The 27,780-nt window shown below is 42.2% G+C and overlaps 1 protein-coding gene across 1 annotated transcript in view; it reads left to right on the top strand.

Annotated features, from left to right (window-relative positions):
- The window catches only part of cplx4a (complexin 4a), a 45,996-nt gene that overhangs the window by 11,754 nt on the left and 6,462 nt on the right, over positions 1-27,780 (top strand). The window contains exon 2 of the mRNA XM_067990303.1: positions 20,991-21,078. Coding sequence (XP_067846404.1) covers positions 20,991-21,078 — 88 coding nt within the window. The remainder of the gene's footprint in view (positions 1-20,990; positions 21,079-27,780) is intronic.

Here is a 27,780-nt window from a genome sequence, read left to right as displayed (position 1 = left end):
AATAGGAAATTCAGGAGAAACTTCTTTACCCAGAGAGTGGTTGGAATGTGGAACTTGCTATCACAAGGAGTAGTTGAGATGACTAGCATAGATGCTTTTCAGGGGAAGCTGGATAAACACATGAGGGAGAAAGAAATAGAAGGTTATGCTGATAGGGTTAGATGAAGAGGGGTTGGAGGAGGCTTGTGTGGAGCATAAACACCGGCATGGACCAGTTGGGTCGAATGGCCTGTTTCTGTGCTGTACTTTAAATGTAATTCTATGTAATATAAAAGGAATGGAAAGGGAACTAGATGGATTGTTGGGAAAAAAATCCTTGGTAGCTCACGAGATAGAGTTAGATCCTAGATTGTAGAAAAACAACATTTGTTACCTCTTCTTTCAAAAGGTAGAAGAATGACCTGGAGAACTATGAATAAATTGGTTAATGTTGATAAATGTAAACATTTTATACATTTGATCTGGTAATATTAGTTACATGCATAGAAAAACAAGTGAAATACGAAAAGAATTTGTAAGTAATAGTTGACAGGTCATTGACACTATAGATAAGTGTGAGGTGGTGCATTTTGGAAGGAAGAATAAGGAGGCCAAATACTGCTTGGATAATAAGGGTCCAAACGGGTTAGAGGAGCAAAGGGATCTAGAGGTACAGATGCACAAATCCCGAGGTTAATAAGGCCATAAAAAAGGCAAATCAAGCACTGGGGTTCATTTCTAGAGGGATAGAATTGAAAAGCAGAGAAGTTATGTTAAACTTGTATCGAACCTTAGTTAGATCACGCTTGGAGAATTGGCACAGTTGCGGTCTCCCTATAATAGAAAGGATATAGCGATACTGGAGAGGGTGCAAAAAAGATTCACAAGGATGATACCAGAACTGAGTGCTTATCCTTATCAGGAAAGGTTGAACAAGCTGGGGCTCTTTTCTCTTTTTTTTTTTATTCGTTCATGGGATGTGGGCGTCGCTGGCAAGGCCAGCATTTATTGCCCATCCCTAATTGCCCTTGAGAAGGTGGTGATGAGCCGCCTTCTTGAACCGCTGCAGTCCGTGTAGTGAAGGTTCTCCCACAGTGCTATTAGGTGGGGAGTTCCAGGATTTTGACCCAGCGACTATGAAGGAACGGCGATATATTTCCAAGTCGGGATGGTGTGTGACTTGGAGGGGAACGTGCAGGTGGTGTTGTTCCCATGTGCCTGCTGCCCTTATCCTTCTAGGTGGTAGAGGTCGTGGGTTTGAGAGGTGCTGTCGAAGAAGCCTTGGCGAGTTGCCGCAGTGCATCCTGTGGATGGTACACACTGCAGCCACTGGTGAAGGGAGTGAATGTTTAGGGTGGTGGATGGGATGCCAATCAAGTGGGCTGCTTTGTCCTGGATGGTGTTGAACTTCTTGGGTGTTGTTGGAGCTGCACTCATCCAGGCAAGTGGAGAGTATTCTTGAAAAGAGAAGACTGAGGTGTGACCTAATAGAGGTCTTTAAGATAATGAAAGAGATTGATAGGGTAGATGTAAAGAAAATGTTTCCACTTGTGGGGGAGTCCAAAACTAGAGGTCATAAATATAAAATAGTCACTAATGAATCCAATAGGGGATTCAGGAAAACTTCTTTACCCAAAGAGTGGTAAGAATGTGGAATGCACTACCACAAGGAGTGGTTGAGGCAAATAGCATAGATACATATAAGTGGAAGCTAGATAAGCACATGAGGGGGAAAGGAATAGTAGGGTATGCTAATAGGGTTAGATGAAGTTAAGGAGGGAGGAGGCTCGTGTGGAGCATAAATGCCAGTACAGATCAGCTGGGCCGAATGGCCTGTTTTTATGCTGTAGTTTCCATGTAACTCCGGCAATAACAGAGGCCTGGCTCAAAGAAGATAAGTCTTCCTTTTTCCTCAACCGAGGATTCCCCTACACTGTATTTGACAAGGCCCTTGACCGTGTCCATCCATTTGATGCACTTCTACCTTCACCCCTTAACCTCCCTCCCAGAACCACGATAGGTTCCACCTTGTCCTCACCTTCTATCCCACCAGCCTCCACATTCAACGTAACATCTTCCGCCATTTCCGCCACCTCCAGCACGATCCCACCACCAAACACATCTTCCCCTCCCCTCCTCTTTCAGCATTCCGAAGGGACTGTTCCCTCCGTGACATCCTGGTCCACTCTTCCATCACCCTCAACACCCGCTCTCCTCCCCACGGCACCTTCCCGTGCAAGCGCAGGAGATGCGACACCTGTCCTTTCATTTCCTCCCTTCCCACCATCCAGGGCCCCAGACACTCCTTCCAGGTGAAACAGCGATTTATTGCTACTTCTTTCAATTTACTACACTGTATTCTCTGCTCACAATGCGGTCTCCTCTACATTGGGGAGACCAAACGCAGATTGGGTGATCGCTTTGCTGAACATCTCCGCTCAGTCCTCAAGCGTGACCCTGACCTTCCAGTCGCTTGCCATTTTAATTCTCCGTCCCACTCCCATTGTGACCTCTCAGTCCTCGGCCTCCTACACTGTTCCAATGAAGCTCAACAGAAGCTCGAGGAACAGCACCTCATTTTTCGATTCGGCACTTTACAACTTTCTGGACTCAACATTGATTTCAATAACTTCAGATCATAACCACTGCTCCCATTTTCTCAGACAGCAGTTGCTAGTAATGGTTCTGCTGTTGCCATTTACAGCTCCTCTAGACCCATCTTTTGTTTCTTTCCTTGTCCCATTACCACCCTCCTTGCCTTGCACCATTATCCCTTTTGTCATTTAATCACTCCTGCCCTCCACCCTATCAGAGACCTTCCCTTTTGTTCTTTCCTCCCACCCCTTCCTCCCCCCCCCCACCCCCCACTTTCCCTGGCTCTGTACTTGCTTAAAAACTGTTAAATCTTTCATTTCTTCCAGTTCTGACGAAAGTCTTCGACCTGAAATGTTGCTTTGCTTCTTTCTCCACAGATGTTGCCTGACTTGCTGAGTATCTCCAGCATTTCCTGTTTTTATTTCAGATTTCTAGCATCTGCAGTATTTTGCTTTTCAAAGATGATGTTGATTGGGTACTTAATATTCCTGGCTACAAGGTATTCAGGAAAGATAGGGAAGGAAAGAAAGGAGGCGGGCGGCAGTATTGATCAAAGAAACTACCATAGCACTGGAAAGGGATGATGTAGTTGAGGGGTCAAAGACAGAATCTATTTGGTTCGAATTAAGGAACAATAGAGGAGCTATTACACTGCTGGGTGTATGGTATAGGCCATCATAGAATCATAGAATCATAGAATCATAGAAGTTACAACATGGAAACAGGCCCTTCGGCCCAACATGTCCATGTCGCCCAGTTTATACCACTAAGCTAGTCCCAATTGCCTGCACTTGGCCCATATCCCTCTATACCCATCTTACCCATGTAACTGTCCAAATGCTTTTTAAAAGACAAAATTGTACCCGCCTCTACTACTGCCTCTGGCAGCTCGTTCCAGACACTCACCACCCTTTGAGTGAAAAAATTGCCCCTCTGGATCCTTTTGTATCTCTCCCCTCTCACCTTAAATCTGTGCCCCCTCGTTATAGACTCCCCTACCTTTGGGAAAAGATTTTGACTATCGACCTTATCTATGCCCCTCATTATTTTATAGACTTCTATAAGATCACCCCTTAACCTCCTACTCTCCAGGGAATAAAGTCCCAGTCTGTCTAACCTCTCCCTGTAAGTCAAACCATCAAGTCCCGGTAGCATCCTAGTAAATCTTTTCTGCACTCTTTCTAGTTTAATAATATCCTTTCTATAATAGGGTGACCAGAACTGTACACAGTACTCCAAGTGTGGCCTCACCAATGCCCTGTACAACTTCAACAAGACATCCCAACTCCTGCATTCAATGTTCTGACCAATGAAACCAAGCATGCTGAATGCCTTCTTCACCACCCTATCCACCTGTGACTCCACTTTCAAGGAGCTATGAACCTGTACTCCTAGATCTCTTTGTTCTATAACTCTCCCCAACGCCCTACCATTAACGGAGTAGGTCCTGGCCCGATTCGATCTACCAAAATGCATCACCTCACATTTATCTAAATTAAACTCCATCTGCCATTCATCGGCCCACTGGCCCAATTTATCAAGATCCCGTTGCAATCCTAGATAACCTTCTTCACTGTCCACAATGCCACCAATCTTGGTGTCATCTGCAAACTTACTAACCATGCCTCCTAAATTCTCATCCAAATCATTAATATAAATAACAAATAACAGCGGACCCAGCACCGATCCCTGAGGCACACCGCTGGACACAGGCATCCAGTTTGAAAAACAACCCTCGACAACCACCCTCTGTCTTCTGTCGTCAAGCCAATTTTGTATCCAATTGGCTACCTCACCTTGGATCCCATGAGATTTAACCTTATGTAACAACCTACCATGCGGTACCTTGTCAAATGCTTTGCTGAAGTCCATGTAGACCACGTCTACTGCACAGCCCTCATCTATCTTCTTGGTTACCCCTTCAAAAAACTCAATCAAATTCGTGAGACATGATTTTCCTCTCACAAAACCATGCTGACTGTTCCTAATTAGTCCCTGCCTCTCCAAATGCCTGTAGATCCTGTCCCTCAGAATACCCTCTAACAACTTACCCACTACAGATGTCAGGCTCACTGGTCTGTAGTTCCCAGGCTTTTCCCTGCCGCCCTTCTTAAACAAAGGCACAACATTTGCTACCCTCCAATCTTCAGGCACCTCACCTGTAGCGGTGGATGATTCAAATATCTCTGCTAGGGGACCCGCAATTTCCTCCCTAACCTCCCATAATGTCCTGGGATACATTTCATCAGGTCCCGGAGATTTATCTACCTTGATGCGCGTTAAGACTTCCAGCACCTCCCTCTCTGTAATATGTACACTCCTCAAGACATCACTATTTATTTCCCCAAGTTCCCTAACATCCATGCCTTTCTCAACCGTAAATACCGATGTGAAATATTCATTCAGGATCTCACCCATCTCTTGTGGTTCCGCACATAGATGACCTTGTTATCTCTAGTGGGAAGGAGATAGAGGAGCAAATTTGCAGACAAATCACAGAAAGATGCAAGAATTATAGAGTAATGATAATGGCAACTTCAATTATCCCAATATAGACTGGGACAGTAACAGTGTAAAGGGCAAACAGGGGAAAGAATTCCTGAAACTTGTTCAAGAGAACTTTCTTGAACAGTGTGTTTCCAGCCCAAACAGGAAGGAAGCAATACTGATCTAGTTCTGGGGAATGAAGTGGGGAAGGTGGAGCATGTTTCAGTGGGGAAGCATTTGGGGAACAATGATAATAATATCATTAGGTTTAGAATAGTTATGGAAAAGTACAAGGAACAATCAAATGTGAAAATGCTTAACTGGAGGAGGGCAAATTTCAGTGAGTTAAAAAGGGATCTTGCCCAGGTGGATTGGAATCAAAAACAGTAATTGAACAATGGGAAGCTTTCAAGGAGGAATTGGTTTGGATACAGAGTAGACACATCTCTATGTGAGGGAAAGCTAGAGCTCCCTGGATGACTAAAGACATAGAGATTAAAAGATTAAAAGGAAACAGAAAAAGGAGGCTTATGACGAATGTAAGCTTTATAATACAGTAGGGAACCAGGCAGAATACTAAAAAAGGAAATAAGAAGGGCAAAGAGAGTGCATGAGAATAGATTAGTGGCTAACATAAAAGGGAACCAAAAAGTCTTTTATAAATATATAAATAGTAAAAGGGTAATCAAAGGAAGGGTGGGACCGATTTGGGACAAAAAAGCAAATCTTCTTGTGGAAACAGAGGACATGGCTGAGGTACTAAATGAATACTTCGCATCTGTCTTCACTAGAGAAGAAGATGCTGCCATTGTAGCAGTAAAGGAGGAGGTAATAGTGATATTAGATAGGATAAAAATAGATAAAGAGGAGGTACTTAAAAAATTGGCAGTATTCAAAGTAGAAATGTCACCCGGTCCAAATGGGATGCATCCCAGGTTGCTGAGGGGAGTAAGGGTGGAAATTCTGGAGGCTCTGGCCATAATCTTCCAATCCTCCTTAGATATGGGGATGGTGCCAGAGGACGGGAGCATTGCCAATGTTACACCCCTGTTCAAAAAGGGGAGAGGGATAACCCGGCAATTACAGGCCAATCAGACTATCTTCGGTGGTGGGGAAACTTTTAGAGACAATAACCTGGACAAAATTAATTGGAACTTAATTGGAAAAGTATGGGCTAATAAATGAAAGTCAGCAGTGATTTGTTAAAGGCAAATCGTGTTTGACTAACTTGATTGAGTTCTTTGATGAAGTAACGGAAAGGGTTGATGAGGGTAGTGTGATTGATGTTGTTGTTGTGTATATGGACTTTTAAAAGGCATTTGATAAAGTACCACATAATAAATTTGTTAGCAAAGTTAAAGCCCATGGGATTAACGGAACAGTGGCAGCTTGGATACAAAATTGGCTAGGGGACAGAAAGTAGAGAGTAATGGTGAGCAGTTGTTTTTCAGACTAGAGGGAAGTATACAGTGGTGTTCCCCGGGGGTCAGTATTAGGACCACTGTTCTCTTTGATATATATTAATGACCTGGACTTGGGTATAGAGGGTATCATTTCAAAGTTTGCAGATGACACAAAACTTGAAATTGTAGTAAACAATATGGAAGATAGTAACAGGCTTCAGGAGGACATAGACAGGCTGGTGAAATGGGCAAACACATGGCAAATGAAATTTACGCAGAGAAGTATGAAGTGGTGCATTTTGGTAGGAAGAATGAGGATAGACAGTGTAAACTAAATGTACAATTTTAAAGGGGCTGCAGGAATAAAGAGACCTGGGGGTGCACATACACAAATCTTTGAAAGTGGCAGGACATGTTGACATGTAAAAAAAAAAGCATATGGGATCCTGGACTTTACTGATAGAGGCATAGAGTACAAAAGCAAGGAAGTTATGCTAAACCTTTATAAAACACTGGTTAGGCCTCAGCTGGAGTATTGTGTTCAATTCTGGGCACCACACTTTAGGAAGAATGTCAAGGCCTTAGGGAGGGTGCAGAAGAAATTTACTGGAATGGTACCAGGAATGAAGGACTTCAGTTATGTGGAGAGACTGGAAAAGCTGGGGTTGTTCTCCTTAGAACAGAAGCGGTCAAGGGGAGAGTTTGAGGCATTGGGGACTGGGGTGAAAGGTGAATTAGATTTGGTGCGGGATAGAATATGATCAGTAGAGTTTTAGATAATTTGAAGTGTACGGAGGATTGAGGAAAGAAAATCTGGCCAGGAGATGATTCTATGATTCTACGATTGGAATAGTTCAGGTCCAATGTGTCATAGATGTTTCAGGTATCAGGTGTTCAAGATCATGAATGGTTTTGATAGAGTAAATAAGGGGAAACTGTTTCCAGTGGCTGAAGGGTTGGTAACCAGAGGACACAGATTTAAGGTGATCAGCATAAGAGCCAGAGGCGACATGAGGAAACATTTTTTTATGCAGCCAGTTGTTATGATCTGGAATGCACTGCCTGAAATGGTGGAGGAAGCAGATCTAATAGTAACTTTCAAAAGGGAATTAGATAAATACTTGATGAGAAAAAAAATTACAGGGCTATGAGAAAAGAGCAGGGGAATGGGACTAATTGGATAGCTCTGTCAAAGAGCCGGCACAAGCTTGGTAGGCCGAATGGGCTCCTCCTATGCTGGACTTACTATGGTACCTACTATGAACTCGATGTATAACATTATCATAAAATCATACAGCACAGAAAGTGGCCATTCGGCCCATCATGTCTGAGCTGGCTCTTTGAAAAAGCTATCCAGTCAGTCCCACTGCCCTGCTCTTTCCCTGTAGTCTTGCAATTTGTTTCTTTTCAAGTATTTATTCAATTCCCTTTTGAAAGTTACTATTGAACCTACTTCCACCACCCTTTCAGGCAGTGCATTCCAAATCATAACAACTCGCTGCACAAAAAAAATGTCTCCTCATTTTCCCTCTGGTTCTTTTTCCATTTAACTTAAATCGGTGTCCTCTAGTTACCGGCCCTCCTGCCAGTGGAAACAGTTTTTCCTTATTTACTCTACCTGGAGGGGGTTATAGACTGTAAAGAGTTTGAGGCATTGGGGACCGGGGTGAAAGGTGAATTAGAATTGGGTCGGGATAGAATATGATCAGTAGAGTTTTGGATAATTTGAAGTGTACGGAGGATTGAGGAAAGAAAATCTGGCCAGGAGATGATTCTATGATTCTACGATTGGAATAGTTCAGGTCCAATGTATTATAGATGTTTCAGGTATCAGTGAAGCTATCATATCATTAATTGTAGCCTAATAAATCTTAGAAATGTTTCCAAAATAAACTAGACCAAAATTGTTTCACGGATATTCATACTGATGCAAAAGGAATACCTGCTGCAGTGTGAATTTTTCCTGACCGCTGCAGAAATTATATTGACTCAAAACTCAACCAAGTGGAAAGGTTTGCTCCATGCAACCACAAATCCATTCTTCATAAATGGGGTTGACACTTTGACTACATGTGGTGCACAGAGGAATCTTTTCCCTGATAACAAAGCCCTTTAAACCTCAATATATTTGTGGGCAAAGAGAGAAGTACATGTTTAAAACATTGATTGGATTATTGAGGTGGAACCTGGTTCCAGAGAAAAATGCAAATATCAAACAATTAAATAATTTCAACAAAGAATCCAAGGCCAGAGAAAATCTCCACAGCCCCAATTTTTGGAAGCTACACATGGAATGGAGCCTCACAGCTGGCAGGGATGGGTCAAAAAATCAAGCCATTGTCCCCCAAATTGTGTGGTGCTTAATTTCCCAAGAGGCTTTATTTAAATAGATTAATTATTTAAATTGGGTCCCTAACCAAATTTTCTAAATTCAGGTGAGATTCCACTGCACTCCATGCATTGGTTGCTTTTGCTGGGTAGTGTAGTCCACCATTTTTTTTCCTCCCTTCCTGGCCCCCATGTTAGCTGATATTGTTAACAGTTCCCTCTCCTCAGGTACTGTCTTCATCCCCTTCAAATCTGCCGTCATCACCTCCCTCCTCAAATAATCCACCCTTGACCCCTCTGTCCTTACAAACTACTGCCCTATCTCCAACCTCCCTTTTCTCTCCAAAGTCCTTGAACGTTTTACACCTCCCAAATCCGTGACCATCTTTCCCGCCAATCAGGTTTGTATCCCTCCAATCAGGTTTCTGCCCCTGCCACAGTACTGAAGCTGTCCTAATAAAAGTCACAAATGACATCCCATGTGACTGTGACGATGGTAAACTATCCTTCCTCATCCTTCTCGACCTGTCTGCAGTCTTTGACATGGTTGACAACATCATCCTCCTCCTACTCCTCTCCTCCATCATCCAGCTGGGTGGGACCGCATTCTCCTGGTTCCATTCTTATCTATCCATTCATAGGCAGAGAATCACCTGCAATGGCTTCTCTTCCCATTCCCACACCGATACCTCTAGAGTCCCCTAAGGATCTATTCTTGGCCCCTCCTATTTCTCATCTACATGCTGCCCCTTGGCGACATCATCCGAAAATACACCATCAGGTTCCATGTGCACGCTGATGATATCCAACTCTACCTCACCATCACCTCTCATGATCCCTCCACTGTCTCTGATTTGTCACACTGCTTGTCCGACCTGGATGAACAAAATTTGCCTCCAACTAAATATTGGGAAGACCGAAGCCATTGCCTGTGGTCCCCGCCACAAACTTCGATCCCTAGCCACCAGCTCCATCCCTCTCCCTGGTCACTGTCAGAGGCTGAACCCAATTATTCGCAATCTTGGTGTTCTATTTGACCCTGAGATGAGCTTTCGACTACATATCCGCTCCATCACCAAGACCACCTACTTCCACCTCCGTAACATCGTCCGTCTCCGCCCCGCCTCAGCTCATCTGCTGCTGAAACCCTCATTCACGCCTTTGTTATCTCTAGACTTGACTATTCCAATGCTCTCCTGGCCGGCCTCCCATCTTCCACCCTCCATAAACTTGAGCTCATTCAAAACTCTGCTGTCCATATCCTAACTCGCACCAAGTCCTGTTCACCCATCACCCTTGTACTTGCTGACCTACATTGGCTCCAAGTCTGAGAGAGCCTCGATTTTAAAATTTTCATCCTTGTTTTCAAATCCCTCCATTTCCTCGCCCTCCCTATCTCTGTAACCTCCTCCAGCCCTACAATCCTCCGAGATCACTGCGCTTCTCCAATTGTTGCCTCTTGAGCATCCCCAATTTTAATCGCTCCACCATTGGCGGCCATGCCTTCAGCTGCCGAGGCCCTAAGCTTTGGAATTGCCTCCCTCAACCTCTCTGCCTCTCTCTCCTCCTTTAAGACACTCCATAAAACCTACCTCTTTGACCAAGCTTTTGGACCCAGTCCTAATAGCACCTTATTTGACTCGGTGTCAAATTTTGTTTGAAAATTGCTCCTGTGAAGCGCCTTGGGATGTTTTACTACGTTAAAGGCACTATATCAATGCATGTTGTTGCTGCTGCTGTTGTTGTTGTTGTTGTTGTTGTTGTTGTTTTCATCTTAGATGTGAATAAATTTAAGTTTTGTAAAGCCACCAGATTACAGCTGTGCTTTGATGATGAGGATGGCAAAAGAGATAGAGTAAGATGAAGCTGAAAAAGGGGGCGTGTGACAGATGTCAGGTTGATAATACAAGTGAGAACCAGGCTGAAGATACAAAGTACAAAGGAGAAGTGAAAAAGGAAATAAGAGGGGTAAAGAGAGATTATGAGAATAGATTGGCGGCAAACATAAAAAAAATCCAAAAGTCTTGTATAGGCATATAAATAATGAACAGGAAGTAAGAGGAGGGGTGGGATCGATTAGGGACCAAAAGGAGGTCTACTCATGGAGGCAGAGGGCATAGCTGAGGTACTAAATGAGAACTTTGCATCTGTCTTTACCAAGGAAGAAGATGCTGCCAAAGTCACAGTAAAAGAGGAGGTAGTTGAGATACTGGATGGGCTAAAAATTGATAAAGAGAAGGTACTAGAAAGGCTGGCTGTACATAAAGTAGGTAACTCACCCGGTCTGGGGATGCTTCCTAGGTTGCTGAGGGAAGTAAGGGTGGAAATTGCAGAGGTGCTGGCCATAATCTTCCAATCCTCCTTAGATATGGGGCATGGTGCCAGAGGAATGGCGAATTGCAAATGTTACACCCTTGCTCAAAAAAAATGTAAGGATAAACCCGACAACTACAGGCCAGTCAGTTTAACCTTGGTGGTGGTGAAGATTTTAGAAATGATAATCCGGGACAAAACTAATAGTCATTTGGACAAGTGTGGATTAATAAAGAGCACGGATTTGTTAAAGACAAGTTGTGTTTAACTAATTTGATTGAGTTTTTTGATGAGGTAACAGAGAGAGAGTGTTGATGAGGGCAATGCGGTTGATGTTGTGTATATGGACTTCCAAAAGGCATTAGATAAAGTGCCACATAATAGGCTTGTCAGCAAAATTGAAGCCAATGGAATAAGAAGGGCAGTGGCAGCATGGATATGAAATTGGCTAAGTGACAGGAAACAGAGAGTAGTGGTGAACGGTTGTTTTTCAGACTGGGGGAATGTACACAGTGGTGTTCCCCAGGGGTCAGTACTGGGACCATTGCTTTTTTAGATATATATTAATGACTTGGACTTGGGTGTACAGGGTACAATTTCAAAATTTGCAGATGACAAAAAACTTGGAAGTATAGTAATCAATGAGGAGGATAGTAATAGAGTTCAAGAGGGCATCGACAGGCTGGTGGAATGGACGGACACGTGGCAGATGAAATTTAATGCAGAGAAGTGCGAAGTGATACATTTTGGCAGGAAGAATGAGGAGAGGCAATATAAACTAAATGGTACAATTCTAAAGGAAGTGCAGGAACAGAGAGATCTTGGGGTATATGTACACAATGTTTGAAGGTGGCAGGACAGGTTGAGGAAGCGGTTAAAAAAGCATACGGGATCCTGGGCTTTATAAATAGAGGCATAGAGTACAAAAGCAAGGAAGTTATGTTGAACCTTTATAAAACACTGTGTCAGCCACAATTGGAGTATTGTGTTCAATTCTGGGCACGGCACTTTAGGAAGGATGTGAAGGCCTTAGAGAGGGTGCAGAAAGGATTTACTAGAATGGTTCCAAGGATGAGGGACTTCAGTTCGTGGATAGACTGGAGAAGCTGAGGTTGTTCTTCTTAGAAGGTTAAGAGGAGATTTAATAGAAGTGTTCAAAATCATGAAGGGTTTAGATAAAGTAAATATAGAAAAACTGTTCCCATTGGCGGAAGGGTTGAGAACCAGAGGACACAGATTTATGGTGATTGGCAAAACAAAAAGGCGACACGAGCAAAAGCTTTTTACGCAGTGAGTTGTTATAATTTGGAATGCGCTGCCTGAAATGATGGTGGAAGCAGATTCACTTTCAAAGAAGAATTGGATAAATTCTTGAAGGGAAAACATTTGCAAGGCTACGGGGAAAGAGCAGAGGAATGGGACTAAGTGGATTGTTCTTACAAAGAGCCGGCACGGGCTCGATGGGCCAAATGGCCTACTTCTGTGCTGTAACCATTCTATGATTCTATGATGAGCAACTAAATAATTTCCATATTTTCTGGTGTAATTTGCTAACAGAAAGTTTATTCTGAGGCAAACGTGAACTCTTGAACTTACATTTCTTTAAACTGTCGAGCTAGATGAAGATCAAGAAACTTTGATTACTTTAGGTATAAGTGGAAAATGCAAGGCACTGCAATTTGAGTCAGGAGTGGGGCAAGTAAAAATCCTTCACTGTTTGCTTGGTTTTGAGATTGCCTGCCCATTGACATGCTAGGTTATGCACTCGTTTTTGGCTGTTGCTTCAAGTAGTATATGTTTGGGCACAGGTACATTGCTAGACACCATAGCTTTCTGATTTAATCATCCTATATCGTCTGATAGGTTTACAATTGACTCAACATTGTTAATTTATTTTTTGAGTATATATGATTTTGCTGCAATATCAATCTCACTCTGAATAATCTCTTTAATACACCTTCTGTCATGCTCTTCTGATCTACTTGCAAATTCTAACTTGATCTTTGCTATTTTTAAAATTTCATTTGTGTCCACATTGCCCATTTTGTTTCTAATCTCTGTTCTACTCTGACAAAAATCACTTGTTCTGCTAAAGTAAACTTATTTCTTGTTTAACTATTATTAAAACTCAGCTCTTTAGTGTTCACACAATGTTACAGCTCATTCATTGCTAAACATGTATACCCATAAGGCACACATCGGAACTGTAACTTAGAATTGAAAGGCAGGACACACTAACATCTTCAAATGGCTTCATATGAAAAAGCACTGTAACACAACCAAGTTGTATGAAGTGGTCACTTAATGACACCCACAAAGGACCACAGCTTCAGCACCTGTCTGTGCATGCGCTCCTTCAAATTGCATGTCAAGACTACTTCTCTGCTTGCACAAGATGACATCGAGAGGATAATTTTGTGAGGCTCTGCTTCTGGTGTGGAGCCCTGCTAGTGCCAATGATAGTAGTGGCAATAGAGCAACATCATCGTACCCAATTTTCTGACCTGAGTCCTTGTTAGGGAGGCCCTGTGCCAGGAATGGAACATAGCAGTACAAGGAAACAGGCCCAAACTGGCAGACAGCTCAGAAATGATCAGCCTTTGACTCTGTTGGACAACCTTGTCTATAAGGTGTCAGCCTTTACCTCAATGGTTGCAGAAGGTCATGGGTTCAAATCCACTCCAGAGACTTGAGCAAATAATCTAGGCTGACACTTCAGTGCAGTACTAAGAGGGTGCTGTACTGTTGGAGGTGCCACCTTTGCATGCGACATTAAACCAAGGTCTGTCTGCCCTCACAGGTGGATGTGAAAGATCTCATGGCACTATTCGAAATAGAGCAGAGGAATTCTCCCACTGTCCTAGCCAATATTTATCCTTCAATATTCAAGGAAAAATTCAAGATAACTCCTGAGCTAACAGCTCCTTATTGAACTCCTCTCCTCTGCAACTCTATCCTTGGCTATCCATTGCCCTTTGTCCCTATTCTCCTCTCTTCCACTGCTTAAGAACCCCTGGCAGTGGGTGCAAGTTGTTGTTGTTCAACCAACATCAATAAAACAAATGATGTGGTCATTATTTCATTGCTTAATTGGCAGTAAAGTGCTTTGGGATATCCTGAGGTCATGAAAGGGACTTTATAAATGCAGGTTCTTTCTTTCTATAAAAGTATTGAGGGAGGAAGAAAAGGAGAAGCTGGATGTATCCTCCAAGCTACAGCCTGGGTACCATCCAGTCCTTATGTCTTGCCCCCTTCTCATTCACTCCCACACAGGCATATGCACAACCACACAATTGATACTTAGTAATATGATCTCTGTTGGAAGGTGTCTCTTGGAACCAGCACAGTAATAATAATCACTTTTCCTCACTGTAAGCCTGGAACAATAGCCTGCAAACACTATCAGTGGGCCTGGCCAAGACAGTATCTTACCCTGTGAGCACCAACAAGTGAGGATGAGTAGTTGCAGAAGGGCAGGAACTTGCTACCCCGATGGCCATATAGCTGTCACCATGTCTGCCTGTACTTTATGAAATGCAGCAATTCCCCAAAATTTGGCCAGAATATCATGCTCCTGTTGCTCTTGATCGGGAAAGGAAATGAAAGGACTAGTCATGGTGACCAATTCATCAGTCACCTGTTTGATACAAATGTGGCCAGCACATTTGCCGATACAACAGTGCTAGCCAGGAATGAGCTAGTGACAGAAATATTGGCGATCTTGGCTGCCAGTTGCAATGCCCTACCTATGTTGCAACTGACTCCCTCCTGACCTGATGGCTGTGGAGGCAATATCCTGAGTCATTGGCAGTTATGTGTGCCAAGGCCTGCAAATATGATTAGTTGTATAATGACATGACTATGATTTAGATGTCTGCTGATCTCCCTGTCATACCTTCTTTCATCTTGTGCACTTCTACCATGAGATATTGTATTTGGGGCACATCCAAACCCACCCCCATTAAAAGCTTTTCATGCTGTGCAATGCAGGACTAGTGCTACACTAAGCTAAAGGCTCGCTCCCAGATAGTGAGGTGAAGATTGTCAATAGATAAAGAAGAGGTAAGGGTGGAGCAGGCAAAGGTAAGAAGTGGTAGCTGACAATTTTTTAAAATTCATTCTCAGGATGTGGGCATCACTGGCAAGGCCCATCCTTAGTTGCCCTGATAAGGTGGTGGTAAACCTTCTTCTTGAACCTCAGAGGTTTTGATACAACTGAGTCACTTGCTAGGCCACTTCAGAGGGCAGCTAAAAGTCAACCATGTTGGTATGGGACTGGAGTTGCATATAGGCCAGACCAAGTAAGGATGGCAGGTTTCCTTCCATAAAGGAAATTCCTGAACCAGTTGGGTGTGTATGACAAGAAAAAACTATGAACAATTTACAGAAACATAAATGGTCCAATTTTCCTTGCCCTCAAGAAATGCCCAGGTTCCCAAATGCAAAGCTCAGGAAACGGGCAGAAAGCCAGTCAATCAGGCCTGACCAAACTATTTAAATGAGGCTGGAGGGGCATTGTTGGCTTCCCACCTTAATTTCTATGTTCATCGCTGCCTGGGTGCTCCAGTGCTGGATTGTGCAAAAAAATAGCCCTGGCAACAGGAGGATCTGTGAGCAGGATCTCCATCGTCAGCCAGAAGGTCCCAATCTCTGAGGTTCAACATACAGCTGCTCATCAGTTTCCATCCCCTAAAGATGGTACTAGACACTGGGAATGTCCCCAGGCCAAATACAGGAAATCAAAATACCCATGGACTGAACAGGATCAACAAACTTTGGGTGTGCTGCTCCTGTCCAACACCTGGGAGGGGGGCAGGAAACTCTAAAATATTAACACCACAGAAACAGGCCTGCTACAAATTCGGGTCTATCATATACTCCAAATGCTTTCTGTGCATAAATAGTCAAAAAACCCATAAAACTTGACTAGGCCATTCAGTCCATCAGGTCTATGCTGATAGTTTTTCGCATAGGCTCCTAGTCTAATCCAACTCTCCTGCTTTTTCCCCATATCCTTTAATATTCCTTGTTTTCAAACAATTAATCAATTCCCATTTAAAAAGAATTTATAAATGCTGCTTCAACAATAATGTGTGGCTGATAATTCCACTTTCTAACCAACCCTTGTGTAAAGAAATTTTTTCTAACATCCCCTTTGATTATTTTTGCAATCATCTTAAATTTGGGCCTACTCAATAGTATCTTGCTATCCAGTGAAAATAGTCTATCCTTACTTGTCCTATCACAACCATTTATAATTTTGAAGACCTCTACTAAGTTACACCTTAGTCTTCTCAGCTTTAGTGAAAAAAGCTGAAACTTCTGAAGTCTCCCTTCATTCCTAGTAACGTCCTAATAAATCAATGCTGCACCTTTTCTATCACATTTATATCCTTTCTATCATGGAATGCCAAAAACTGTAAATACTCCAACTATGGCCTAACTGATGACTTGTAAAAGTTCAGCATTGCTTCCTTGCGTTTGTATTCTATGCCTCTAGATACAAAACCAGTGATTCAGTTTGCCTTATCCACTTGTGCTATCACCTTTAGTGACATGTGTATCTGCACACCAAAGTCCTCTACTCCATTTAAAATCTTATCATCTAGGGTACATCCAAAATGTATTACTTCATATTTCCTGGATGATTGATACATCAAAGTGACCTTCTGCAGCTGTGGCTCATGATACTGGTTCAGATCCCATGGACCCCATAAAACACAAATAGATCAAGGCTCCTGGTGCTACCCAGCCAGTCCATAAGGATTGTGATGGCATGCTTGAGATGCCTTGATGGAGGTGGGACAGTGCTGCAGTACAATCTGGCCAGCATCTCTCACATTGATGCGGTTTATAGTATGCTACACAATTTTGCATCTGCAAAAGACTGCTGATTAATACCCCAAAAGAGGATGAAGATGATGACCAGGGCTAGTAGGGTCAGCAGGCAGCTGAGACCCTGATTAAAGAAGAGATTATGCAAGAGAATCCTTTGCCAGCTGTCAGACATCTGTGGGTCGAGCTCATAAGGGATACTTTCAGTATCAGTCCTGGCTTCTTGGTTCCCTTAAGTTTCAAAACATATCCTTAAGAGTGGCCAACATCTAGAATATATTCCATTGGATGGGTCATGTCAGACCTTACTTGGAAATCCCAATTTTGGTAGGATGGCCAGATGGTATTATTAGCAGCACGTGCTAATTCTTTACAAATTGCAGTACTATTCCTTGAAACAACATGGCAATTGTGAGTTCATTCATAAAGTAATAAGGTTTAGAGTTCTCTGCAATCAGAAATAAGATGTGAGTAATTTGAAAGCTGAAAAGTTATTTCAGGCTACATGTTTTATTGTGTTGTTTCGTTTCTCCTTGAGTTTCAGTGCTTCCTATATTATGCCTTTTTAAAGTCACAGGCATTATACTGCAATTCCACATTAACTGATTTGAACCATATTCATAGTTAGTTGAGTAGCATTTTTGTCTTTGTTGCCAAATCAAAATGGATTCAAATTAAGTCCTTGATTGGAACTAAACCTGACTTAATGAAAGATCAAGTTGTTCATTTGACAAACAGGAAATAGCCTTGAATTTTTAAGCTTTTAGCATTAATGGTGTATGACGAATGCTTATTTTAAAAAGCGTAATTCAAATAGATTAAGTAAAATTCAACAGCTGTTCACATTCTTTTAAAACCTTTGCAGAATTTTTCATGAAAATGTCTTATTTTTGAAGTTTTCGTTCTTTTGTTTCTATTATTTTCTTAGTCATTTTATCACCCACAGCAGGAAACAACACCACCTGCACATTCCCCTCCAAGTCACACACCATCCCGACTTGGAAATATATCTCTGTCCCTTCATCGTCGCTGGGTCAAAATCCTGAACTCCCTACCGAACAGCACTGTGGGAGAACCTTCACCACACGGACTGCAGTGGTTCAAGAAGGTGGCTCACCACCACCTCCTCAAGGGCAATTAGGAATGGGCAATGAATGCTGGCTTTGCTAGTGACGCCCACATCCCATGAACGAATAAAAAAAAAATCAGAGGTGCCCATTATTTCCAACTGGCAATTGAATGATTGCCTTGGACTCTTTGGGGAAGGGTTACATTTCTTATTTTCCCTTTTTTCTGTTCCTTTGCCTTTTATGGAGTGTCATAGAACCATGTGGCTACTATTTGAAGAGCAGGGGTGACAGGGGTCTTCTATCACTCCAAGAACCAATGTTTGGCATTTGTGCTGGGAACAGTCCTGTGTCAGTTCAGCTCAGCTTATTATTCAGCTCAATAAGGTTTGTTTCTCAAACAGGTCTACAGGATGTCAATCTAACTACCAACCTACACTATTTTATTCTATCAATTGCTTTCCTCCGATGGGTTTAGCAGCACAAAAACAGCATGTGACTGAAATTGCTTTTAGTGCCTGGAAAATGGATATACTGATGGCTAAGATATTCTTTTTGAGGGCGATCGCAGCAATACACTGCTTTATTCCACGTTTTCTGTGCGACCTGATGTGTCACAACTAATGCTCAGCTGAACAGCCTGTCAGAACACAGATGCAGTAATGCTACTGTGCCACTTGTTAAGTTGCTAACCATCCATTTTATGAAGTCAAACCTGCAGAAGGTGACTATTACTGTTGATTATTACACTTGCCTCGAATGCTTCTTGTTCTGATTAGCTTTGGTAAAAGTGTAAGAAACCCAATATATCCAAAAAACATTGCATTGACCTATGCCCGTAATCCCAATCATACTGCTTTTTATATCTAAAATCTTGTAGCCTGTCAAAAAGTTATTTGTGAGGGTGGTCTTTATTGCTTTTTTCATAACAGAAACATATATGTCAACTCACGGGACAGGCCAGCAATTTTTCAAACCTGCCAGGATGAAAAACATATAACATGGCTCAAAAGAAATGTAAATTCTTTCAAGCTTTGGTAATGCAATTAAGCGATTATCTTAATCACTTAAGAAAAAAACAATTATCTGAAATAAGAATAGAAAATCTTTGAAATATACAGCAGGACTGTCAGCAACTGAAAAGAGAAAAGAAATGTATTGGGCAGAGAGCTTAGTCATGCATATGGTAAATTCAGGAGCATCCTGTGCACATTTAGCCCTCATGCTGATGACATGGTCTCATTATTTGACTCCAAATCACACGTCAGATGCAACAAATTGGGCATGTGAGATTGTGAGCCTAATTTTGTGAGTTATGACTGCAATATACAGAGCCCTGCTGGTGGGAATGGCCTGGTAAAACTTCCCCTTTAGTGCATGTAATATTGTGCAAATCATTTTGTTTAATACTGCATTTATGACTAGGGCTTAATGCCTTCTAAACTCTCCTACACAAACAAATGCACCAAAGCTTCTTCATGTGGTGTGAGTTCCTTTAGATCTGGGCTGCCCATCCATTATGTGCAAATTTTGAACATAAGAGCAGTTATGATTGAAACACAGGAAAAAAAATTCTCTAGTCTCTGTAATGAAAGCATAAGCACTTTCTTTATACTAATGATTTCATTACAAATAGAAGACAATGTTTTCCCTGTGGTGATTTGGCCCATGGATATGCCTTCCTGTGGCACACTCACTCTCCCATCATTGCATGTACAATGTAATTTGAATAGCTCCACTATTTTTATTTATAATACCGTACATGTTGTGTCAATGCTAATATTTTATATCAACACAGCTCTTTTTTGCATATATCTTTACAACTACAACTTTCTCTCATGTCCATGAAAGCCCTGTGCTGCTTCTTTGCAGCAATATTCTTAGGTGTCAGCCATAGCTCAACGGAAGCAATCTTGCCTCTGAGTTAGAAGGTTGTAGGTTGAAGCACACAGTCTAGGCTGAGATTGCTCTCAATACTGCACTGTGGGAGGTGCCATCTTTTGAATCAGATATTAAACTGAAGCCCTGCCTGCCCGCTCAGGTGAATGTAAAAGATCCTACAGCACTATTTGAAGAAGAGCAGGGGAGTTCCCTTAGTGACTTGGCCAGCATTTATTCCTCAACCAACATCACTAAAATAAATTATCTGTTTATATATCTCATTATGGTTTGTGGGACCTTGCTGTGTGCAAAATGGCTGCTGGATAATGCAAAAGTGACTGCACTTCACAAATATTTAATTGGTTGGAAAGCACTTTGGGACATTCTGAGGTCATGAAAGGTGCTATGTAAATGCAAGTTCTTTGTTTTCTTTCATGTTTTACCTTTATACTATTCTTGTGTACCTTCTTTCAAACGTCCCAACAGGTCCTCTGAGTCGTAGCAACAGCATCGGTGCTGTCTGTAATCTACTTCCTGTTTAGTGCATGCCGGGAAGCTGGTTTCCCTCATTAAAAATGTACTTGCTTCACTCCATTATTGTTCTTCCTAAAATTAGCAGGGCATCATCATTAAATTAGCTTTTTTTGCTGCTGCCGCTGCCACATTTTCACCAGGAATTACACCCTTCCCGGCTGGATTCTCAGACCTCAAAATTTATAGGAGTCTAGTGGCTTCAGAAACTTGGAAAAATCATTATTGCAGATGCATCATGACTGACTGCTACTTTTCCATTACACCTAACAAAATATACATTTCTCACAGTCAGCAGTTAGTAATGGTGCTCTCTTGCACTTTGACCTGAGCTTCCACCCGACCCAAAAGGTCACTTTCTTCAAATCTGGCAATGAACTGTGCGGAGAGAGAGGGGAAGAAGGATGTGCATTGAGAAATAACCACAAATGAAGACAATATAATGGTTACTGTTTAGACTTTTAAAACAATTCTAATGCCAAAAAATTGTGCAACCAAAACCAACAAAAAACTGACCATAATGGGTTTTTTTGTTCTACTATTGAAACTATATATTTCTTCCTGGTTTCAGAATGGAACGAGATAACTTATTTGTACAGAAGAAAGCAGAAAGAGCAACTCTCAGGGTTCATTTAAGAGAAAAGTACAGGCTCCCAAAGGTAAAAATATATTTTACTGACAGTTGTTATGAAAAGCAGAAGAATTATAATGGAATGGTGTCAAACATATTGTAGAACAGATATTTTTCTAAATGTGTAGACAATTCAGCAACATATGGCCATGCGTTACAATGTACTTAGATTGATATTGATGTCCCGGATCTTGCACTAAGCAATCTTATAAGAAAATGCCGTCACCAGAAATTTCCTTGGGGCTTCTCCTGATCAGTCACCATCACTTCGGCAGAGAATCAGCGGAAACCCCATTTATGTGTCTATCTGGGGTTTCTGCTGATCCATTAAATTCACAGCAGTTGATCAGGAGAAACTCAGAGGAAATTCCCAGCACACATGAACAACAGGGTGATGTTCTATTAGATTTGTAACTCAATTATTTGCTTCCATTCAACTTCTCAAGTATTAAGACCAAACAAATGGCACTGTGATCTATACAATCAAGGTACTCTATAGGCCAATTATGCTATACAGTTTGAATTGATGTGAAGCAGTTTCACCTTGGCAGATACTGTTGTGCGTGCTCTTTGGGCACTGTGGCGCTCTCTGCTAACCTTGCACTCTAATGCAAGATCAGTTCATTATAATAAATCATAGGTGCTGTTGGTGCACAATATATGACACACTGGGAGTGCCACGGGGTTGGGGGTCACTCTTAAAAGATATCCTTCAACTAAGGAGGAAAATTATTAGAGGCAGATGAAAGGTGAGAACTGCCCCATTTAATGACACAACTTTGGAGGTCCCACAGAACAGTGTGGCTGTTTTTGGAGGGGATGTCCATCCATTTAGCACAGCACTAGATGGAGATGACAGAGCGATTGAATACTCTATCATCTGGACCCAAACATAGGAGCAGGTGCGATTTGGCTATGATAGATTGGGGAACTTTACTAAAAGGGATGATGGTGAATAGGCAATGGCTAATATTTAAAGAATGTGTGCAGGAATTACAACAATTATTCATTCCTGTCTGGCGCAAAAATAAAACAGGAAAGGTGGCTCAACCGTGGCTTACAAAAGAAATTAGGGATAGTATTAGATCCAAAGCAGAGACATATAAAATTGCCAGAAAAAGCAGCAAGCCTGATGATTGGGAGCAGTTCAGAATTCATCAAAGGAAGACAAAGAGCTTGATTAAGAGGGGGAAAATAGAGTATGAGAGTAAACTAGCAGGGAACATAAAAACTGACTGTAGAAGCTTCTATAAATATGTCAAGAGAAAAAGATTAGTGAAGATAAACATAGGTCCCTTACAGTCACAAATGGGGGAAATTATAATGGGGAACAAAGAAATGGCAGAACAATTAAACACATACTTTGGTTCTGTCTTCACAAAGGAGGACACAAATAACCTCCCAGGAATGTTAGGCAACCAAGGGTCTAGTGAGAGGGAGGAACTGAAGGAAACCAGTATTAGTAAAAAAGTGCTAGGGAAATTAATGGGGCTAAAGGCTGACAAATCCCCAGGGCCTGATAATCTACATCCCAGAGTACTAAAGGAAGTGGCCCTGGAAATAGTGGATGCATTGGTGATCATCTTCCAAAATTCTATAGACTCTGGAACAGTTCCTACAGATTGGAGGATGGCAAATGTAACCCCACTATTTAAAAAAGGGAGAGAAAAAACAGGGAATTACAGACCAGTTAGCCTAACATTAGTAATGGGGAAAATTCTAGAGTCTATTATAAAAGATGTGATAACAGAACACTTGGAGGGCATTAACAGGATTGGACAAAGTCAGCATGGGTTTATGAAAGGGAATCATGCTTAACAAATCTACTGGAGTTACATAAGAACATAAGAAATAGGAGCAGGAGTAGGCCAATCAGCCCCTCGAGCCTGCTCCGCCATTCAATAAGATCATGGCTGATCTGATCCTAACCTCAAATCTAAATTCATGTCCAATTTCCTGCCCGCTCCCCGTAACCCCTAATTCCCTTTACTTCTAGGAAACTGTCTATTTCTGTTTTAAATTTATTTAATGATGTAGCTTCCACAGCTTCCTGGGGCATCAAATTCCACAGACCTACTACCCTCTGAGTGAAGAAGTTTCTCCTCATCTCAGTTTTGAAAGAGCAGCCCCTTATTCTAAGATTATGCCCCCTAGTTCTAGTTTCACCCATCCTTGGGAACATCCTTACCGCATCCACCCGATCAAGCCCCTTCACAATCTTATATGTTTCAATAAGATCGCCTCTCATTCTTCTGAACTCCAATGAGTAGAGTCCCAATCTACTCAACCTCTCCTCATATGTCCACCCCCTCATCCCCGGGATTAACCGAGTGAACCTTCTTTGTACTGCCTCGAGAGCAAGTATGTCTTTTCTCAAGTATGGAGACCAAAACTGTATGCAGTATTCCAGGTGCGGTCTCACCAATACCTATATAACTGCAGCAATACCTCCCTGTTTTTATATTCTATCCCCCTAGCAATAAAAGCCAACATTCCGTTGGCCTTCTTGATCACCTGCTGCACCTGCATACTAACTTTTTGATTTTCTTGCACTGGGACCCCCAGATCCCTTTGTACTGCAGTACTTTCCAGTTTCTCACCATTAAGATAATAACTTGCTCTCTGATTTTTCCTGCCAAAGTGCATAACCTCACATTTTCCAATATTGTATTGCATCTGCCAAATCTCTGCCCACTCACCCAGCCTGTCTATATCCCCTTGTAGGTTTTTTATGTCCTCCTCATTCTCCACTTTCCCTCCCATCTTTGTATCATCTGCAAACTTTGATATGTTACACTCGGTCCCCTCCTCCAAATCGTTAATATAGATTGTAAAGAGTTGGGGACCCAGCACTGACCCCTGCGGAACACCACTGGCCACTGGTTGCCAGTCCGAGAATGAACCATTTATCCCAACTCTCTGCTTCCTGTTAGATAACCAATCCTCCACCCATGCCAGAATATTACCCCCAATCCAGTGATTCTTTATCTTGAGCAATAATCTTTTATGTGGCACCTTGTCGAATGCCTTCTGGAAGTCTAAATACACTACGTCCACTGGTTCCCCTTTATCCACCCTGTACGTTATGTCCTCAAAGAACTCAAGCAAATTTGTCAGACATGACTTCCCCTTCGTAAAGCCATGCTGACTTTGTCCTATTAAATTATGTTTATCCAAATGTTCCGCTACTGTCTCCTTAATAATAGACTCCAAAATTTTACCCACCACAGATGTTAGGCTAACTGATCTATAATTTCCAGCCTTCTGCCTGCTACCCTTTTTAAATAAGGGTGTTACATTAGCAGTTTTCCAATCTGCCAGGACCTTTGCCGAGTCCAGAGAATTTTGGAAAATTTGGAAAATTTTTTGAGGATGTAACTAGTAGAATAGATAGGGGAGAACCAGTGGATGTGGTGTATTTGGATTTTCAGAAGGCTTTTGATAAGGTCCCACACAAGAGGTTAGTGTGCTAAATTAAAGCACATGGGATTGGGGGGAATATACTGGCATGGATTGAGAATTGGTTGACAGACAGGAAGCAGAGAGTAGGAATAAACAGGTCTTTTTCCGGGTGGCAGGCAGTGACTAGTGGGGTACCGCAGGGATCAGTGATTGGGCCCCAGCTATTCACAATATATATCAATGATTTGGATGAGGGAACCAGGTTTGCAGACGACACAAAGCTGGGGTGGAATGTGAGCTGTGAGGAGGATGCAAAGAGGCTCCAATGATTTAGACAATTTAGGTGAGTGGGCAAGAACATGGCAGATGCATTATAACATGGATAAATGTGAGGTTATCCACTTTGTTTGTAAAAATGGAAAGGCAGATTATTATCTGAATGGTGATAGATTGGGAAAAGGGCAGGTGCAACGAGACCTGGCTGTCCTTGTACACCAGTCGCTGAAAGCGAGCGTTCAGGTGCAGCAAGCAGTTAGGAAGGCGAATGGTATGTTGGCCTTCATTGCAAGAGGATTTGAGTACAGGAGCAGGAATGTCTTACTGCAGTTGTGCAGGGCCTTGGTGAGACCACATCTGGAGTATTGTGTGCAGTTTTGGTCTCCTAATCTGAGGAAGGATGTCCTTGCCATGGAGGGAGTGCAATGAAGGTTTACCAGACTGATTCCTGGGATGGGAGGACTGACATATGAGAAGAGATTGGGTCGACTAGGCCTATATTCACTCGAGTTTAGAAGAATGAGAGGTGATCTCATCGAAACATATAAAATTCTAACAGGACTAGACAGACTAGATGCAGGGAGGATGTTCCCGATGGCTGGGGAGTCCAGAACCAGGGGTCACAGTCTCAGAATACGGGGTATGCCATTTAGAACCGAGATGAGGAGAAATTTCTTCACTCAGAAGGTGGAGAACCTGTGGAATTCTCTACCACAGAAGGCACACAATGCTCCAGATGTGGTCTCACCAAGGCCCTGTATAACTGCAGTAAGACATCCCTGCTCCTGTACTCAAATCCTCTTGCAATGAAGGCCAACATACCATTCGCCTTCCTAACTGCTTGCTGCACCTGAATGCTCGCTTTCAGCGACTGGTGTACAAGGACACCCAGGTCTCGTTGCACCTCCCCTTTTCCCAATCTATCACCATTCAGATAATAATCTGCCTTTCTGTTTTTACAACCAAAGTGGATAACCTCACATTAGATGTATTCAAGAAGGAGACAGATATATTTCTTAATGCTAAAGGGATCAAGGGATATGGGAAAAAAGCAGGAACAGGGTACTGAGTTAGACGATCAGCCATGATCATTTTGAATGGTGGAGCAGACCCGAAGGGCCAAATGGCCTACTTCTGCTCCTATTTTCTATGTTTCTATGTAAGGAAGAAATATGTTGGGCTAAGGAAGGTTGCTTCATTTTACAATGTTGGCTTTCGATGCATCGTCATTGGACTTCATTCACCTCAGAGGGTGAATGCACTGGACTTTGCCAACTGTTTATCTTTCTAAATAAACAGTCACACTCATGTTGTTCCTGGGTACTGTGTAATGTTGCCAAATCAATTTGTTAACCCTGTGGCCCATTAAGTGTGGCAAGCAATAAGCACCATGTAAACTGCCAGCATAAGGGTTCTGAATGCTCCATGCTCTCGCACTCCCAGCAGGCAGTTGTTTGGCTGGTCACTTCAGTGACACACACCGTTCTGACTATGCTACCATGGGGGGATCTTGGTGTACCATATGTTAAAAATGTTACTATTGAGTTAAAATTGAGTACTATTGAGTTAGCTCTTAATGAGTTAAATTCATAGGACAGCAAGGCTAGAAGATGTGGATTAAGATTCAGCTGGGAGGTCTGAACCAGTGTACTTCAGACAATGAAAGTTAGTTTGGATATTTCAGGAATTGTTCACATAGAATCATACCGCACAAAAGAAGGCTATTCAGCCAATTGTACCTATGCCAGCTCTTTGAAAGAGCTATTAAATTAGCCCCACTCCCCTGCTCTTTCCCCTTAGCCCTGCAGTTTTTTTTTCTTTTCAAGTATTTATCCAATTCTGTATTAATTTTTAAAAAATAATTATATATCCTGGATAGAACATATATCCTGGTTGAGATGACTTGAACTCAGCCGGGATAGTTCACAGAGTAGTCTGGTGAGATTCCATTTCCATGGGTCAGAATTAACATAAAGGAGAAAAAAATTCATGTCAGAGTCAGTCAGGTCTAACAAAGGCTGTGAGAAGGCCAGTTTTGGTCTGAGCTGGGAATTAAGATATAACAGGTTAGTTTGCTCAGCTCGAAGCTGGTCCAAAAGGAAATAAAACAAAAAAGAAATATTCTATCCACTATTTGGGATGGCATGGCATGTTTTTGTTGCTTTGGGAGGCATTGTAGGAAAAGATTTTAAAAATCTGGAATTGCAACTTTTATTCAGTCACACGTATTATGCAAAATAAACCATCTTTTTAATTTGTTATTGATCTTGTCTTATCAGTTCCACCTATTGAAAGATTGGAAATGTGCACGTGGGGGCATGTGCAAGTTTATGGTATCCAGTTTGTATATAAAGGAGGATGCAGAATTACATCTCACAGGCTACACTATTGTATAAGTAGATATTGGGCAGTGTGAGTAAGCTCCAGAACATAAGTAACATGGGGTTCATTTATGGGAGCGACTGGTGACACTGAACCAAAGAAGGTATCTGTGGCAGGTACTGAATTTGTAACAGTCCCTTTTATCTTTCCTTGGAGGTGAAGGCAGATAAGGAAGGCAGGGCATGCAGACAAGGGTCGGGGGGGGGTTCACCAAACCTGAAACCCATGACTCCTTATGAGGGGAAGACCGGGAAGATTCTGAGATTGGGTGTAATATAATTGGGGGGAGGGGCGGGGAGGAGGAGGTTGATGGTTTCCCACAAGCTCATGGCCATTCATTCTTTACCTCCATATTTTTTATCTCTTTATTCATTCACTCTCTCACACACAGGCAGACATTGCAGAATTTTAGCCTATCACTTTCCAATGACTGGCCTTGTGAAGCTCTGTTTCAAGGAATATGTTACAGCTAGCAGTGTAAAATATGAAGTTATGTTCCTGTAGGTGCTCAAGAGGGAGGTCAGCGAGTTCAATGTACAACGTCAAGTGAACACCTCACAGCACATTGCATTACCCACTCCTACAACGATTCATAAAAAACCCAAAACTTAATTTTAATGATATCAGTGGGAAAACGCTTAACGTGTTCATATGACAATTGTTTTAGAAG

The sequence above is a fragment of the Heptranchias perlo genome, chromosome 1 (assembly GCF_035084215.1).
Source record: "Heptranchias perlo isolate sHepPer1 chromosome 1, sHepPer1.hap1, whole genome shotgun sequence".
NCBI lineage: Eukaryota > Metazoa > Chordata > Chondrichthyes > Hexanchiformes > Hexanchidae > Heptranchias > Heptranchias perlo.
Note: the sequence above shows the minus strand (reverse complement) of the source record. Positions and strands in the feature narration are given on the sequence as shown.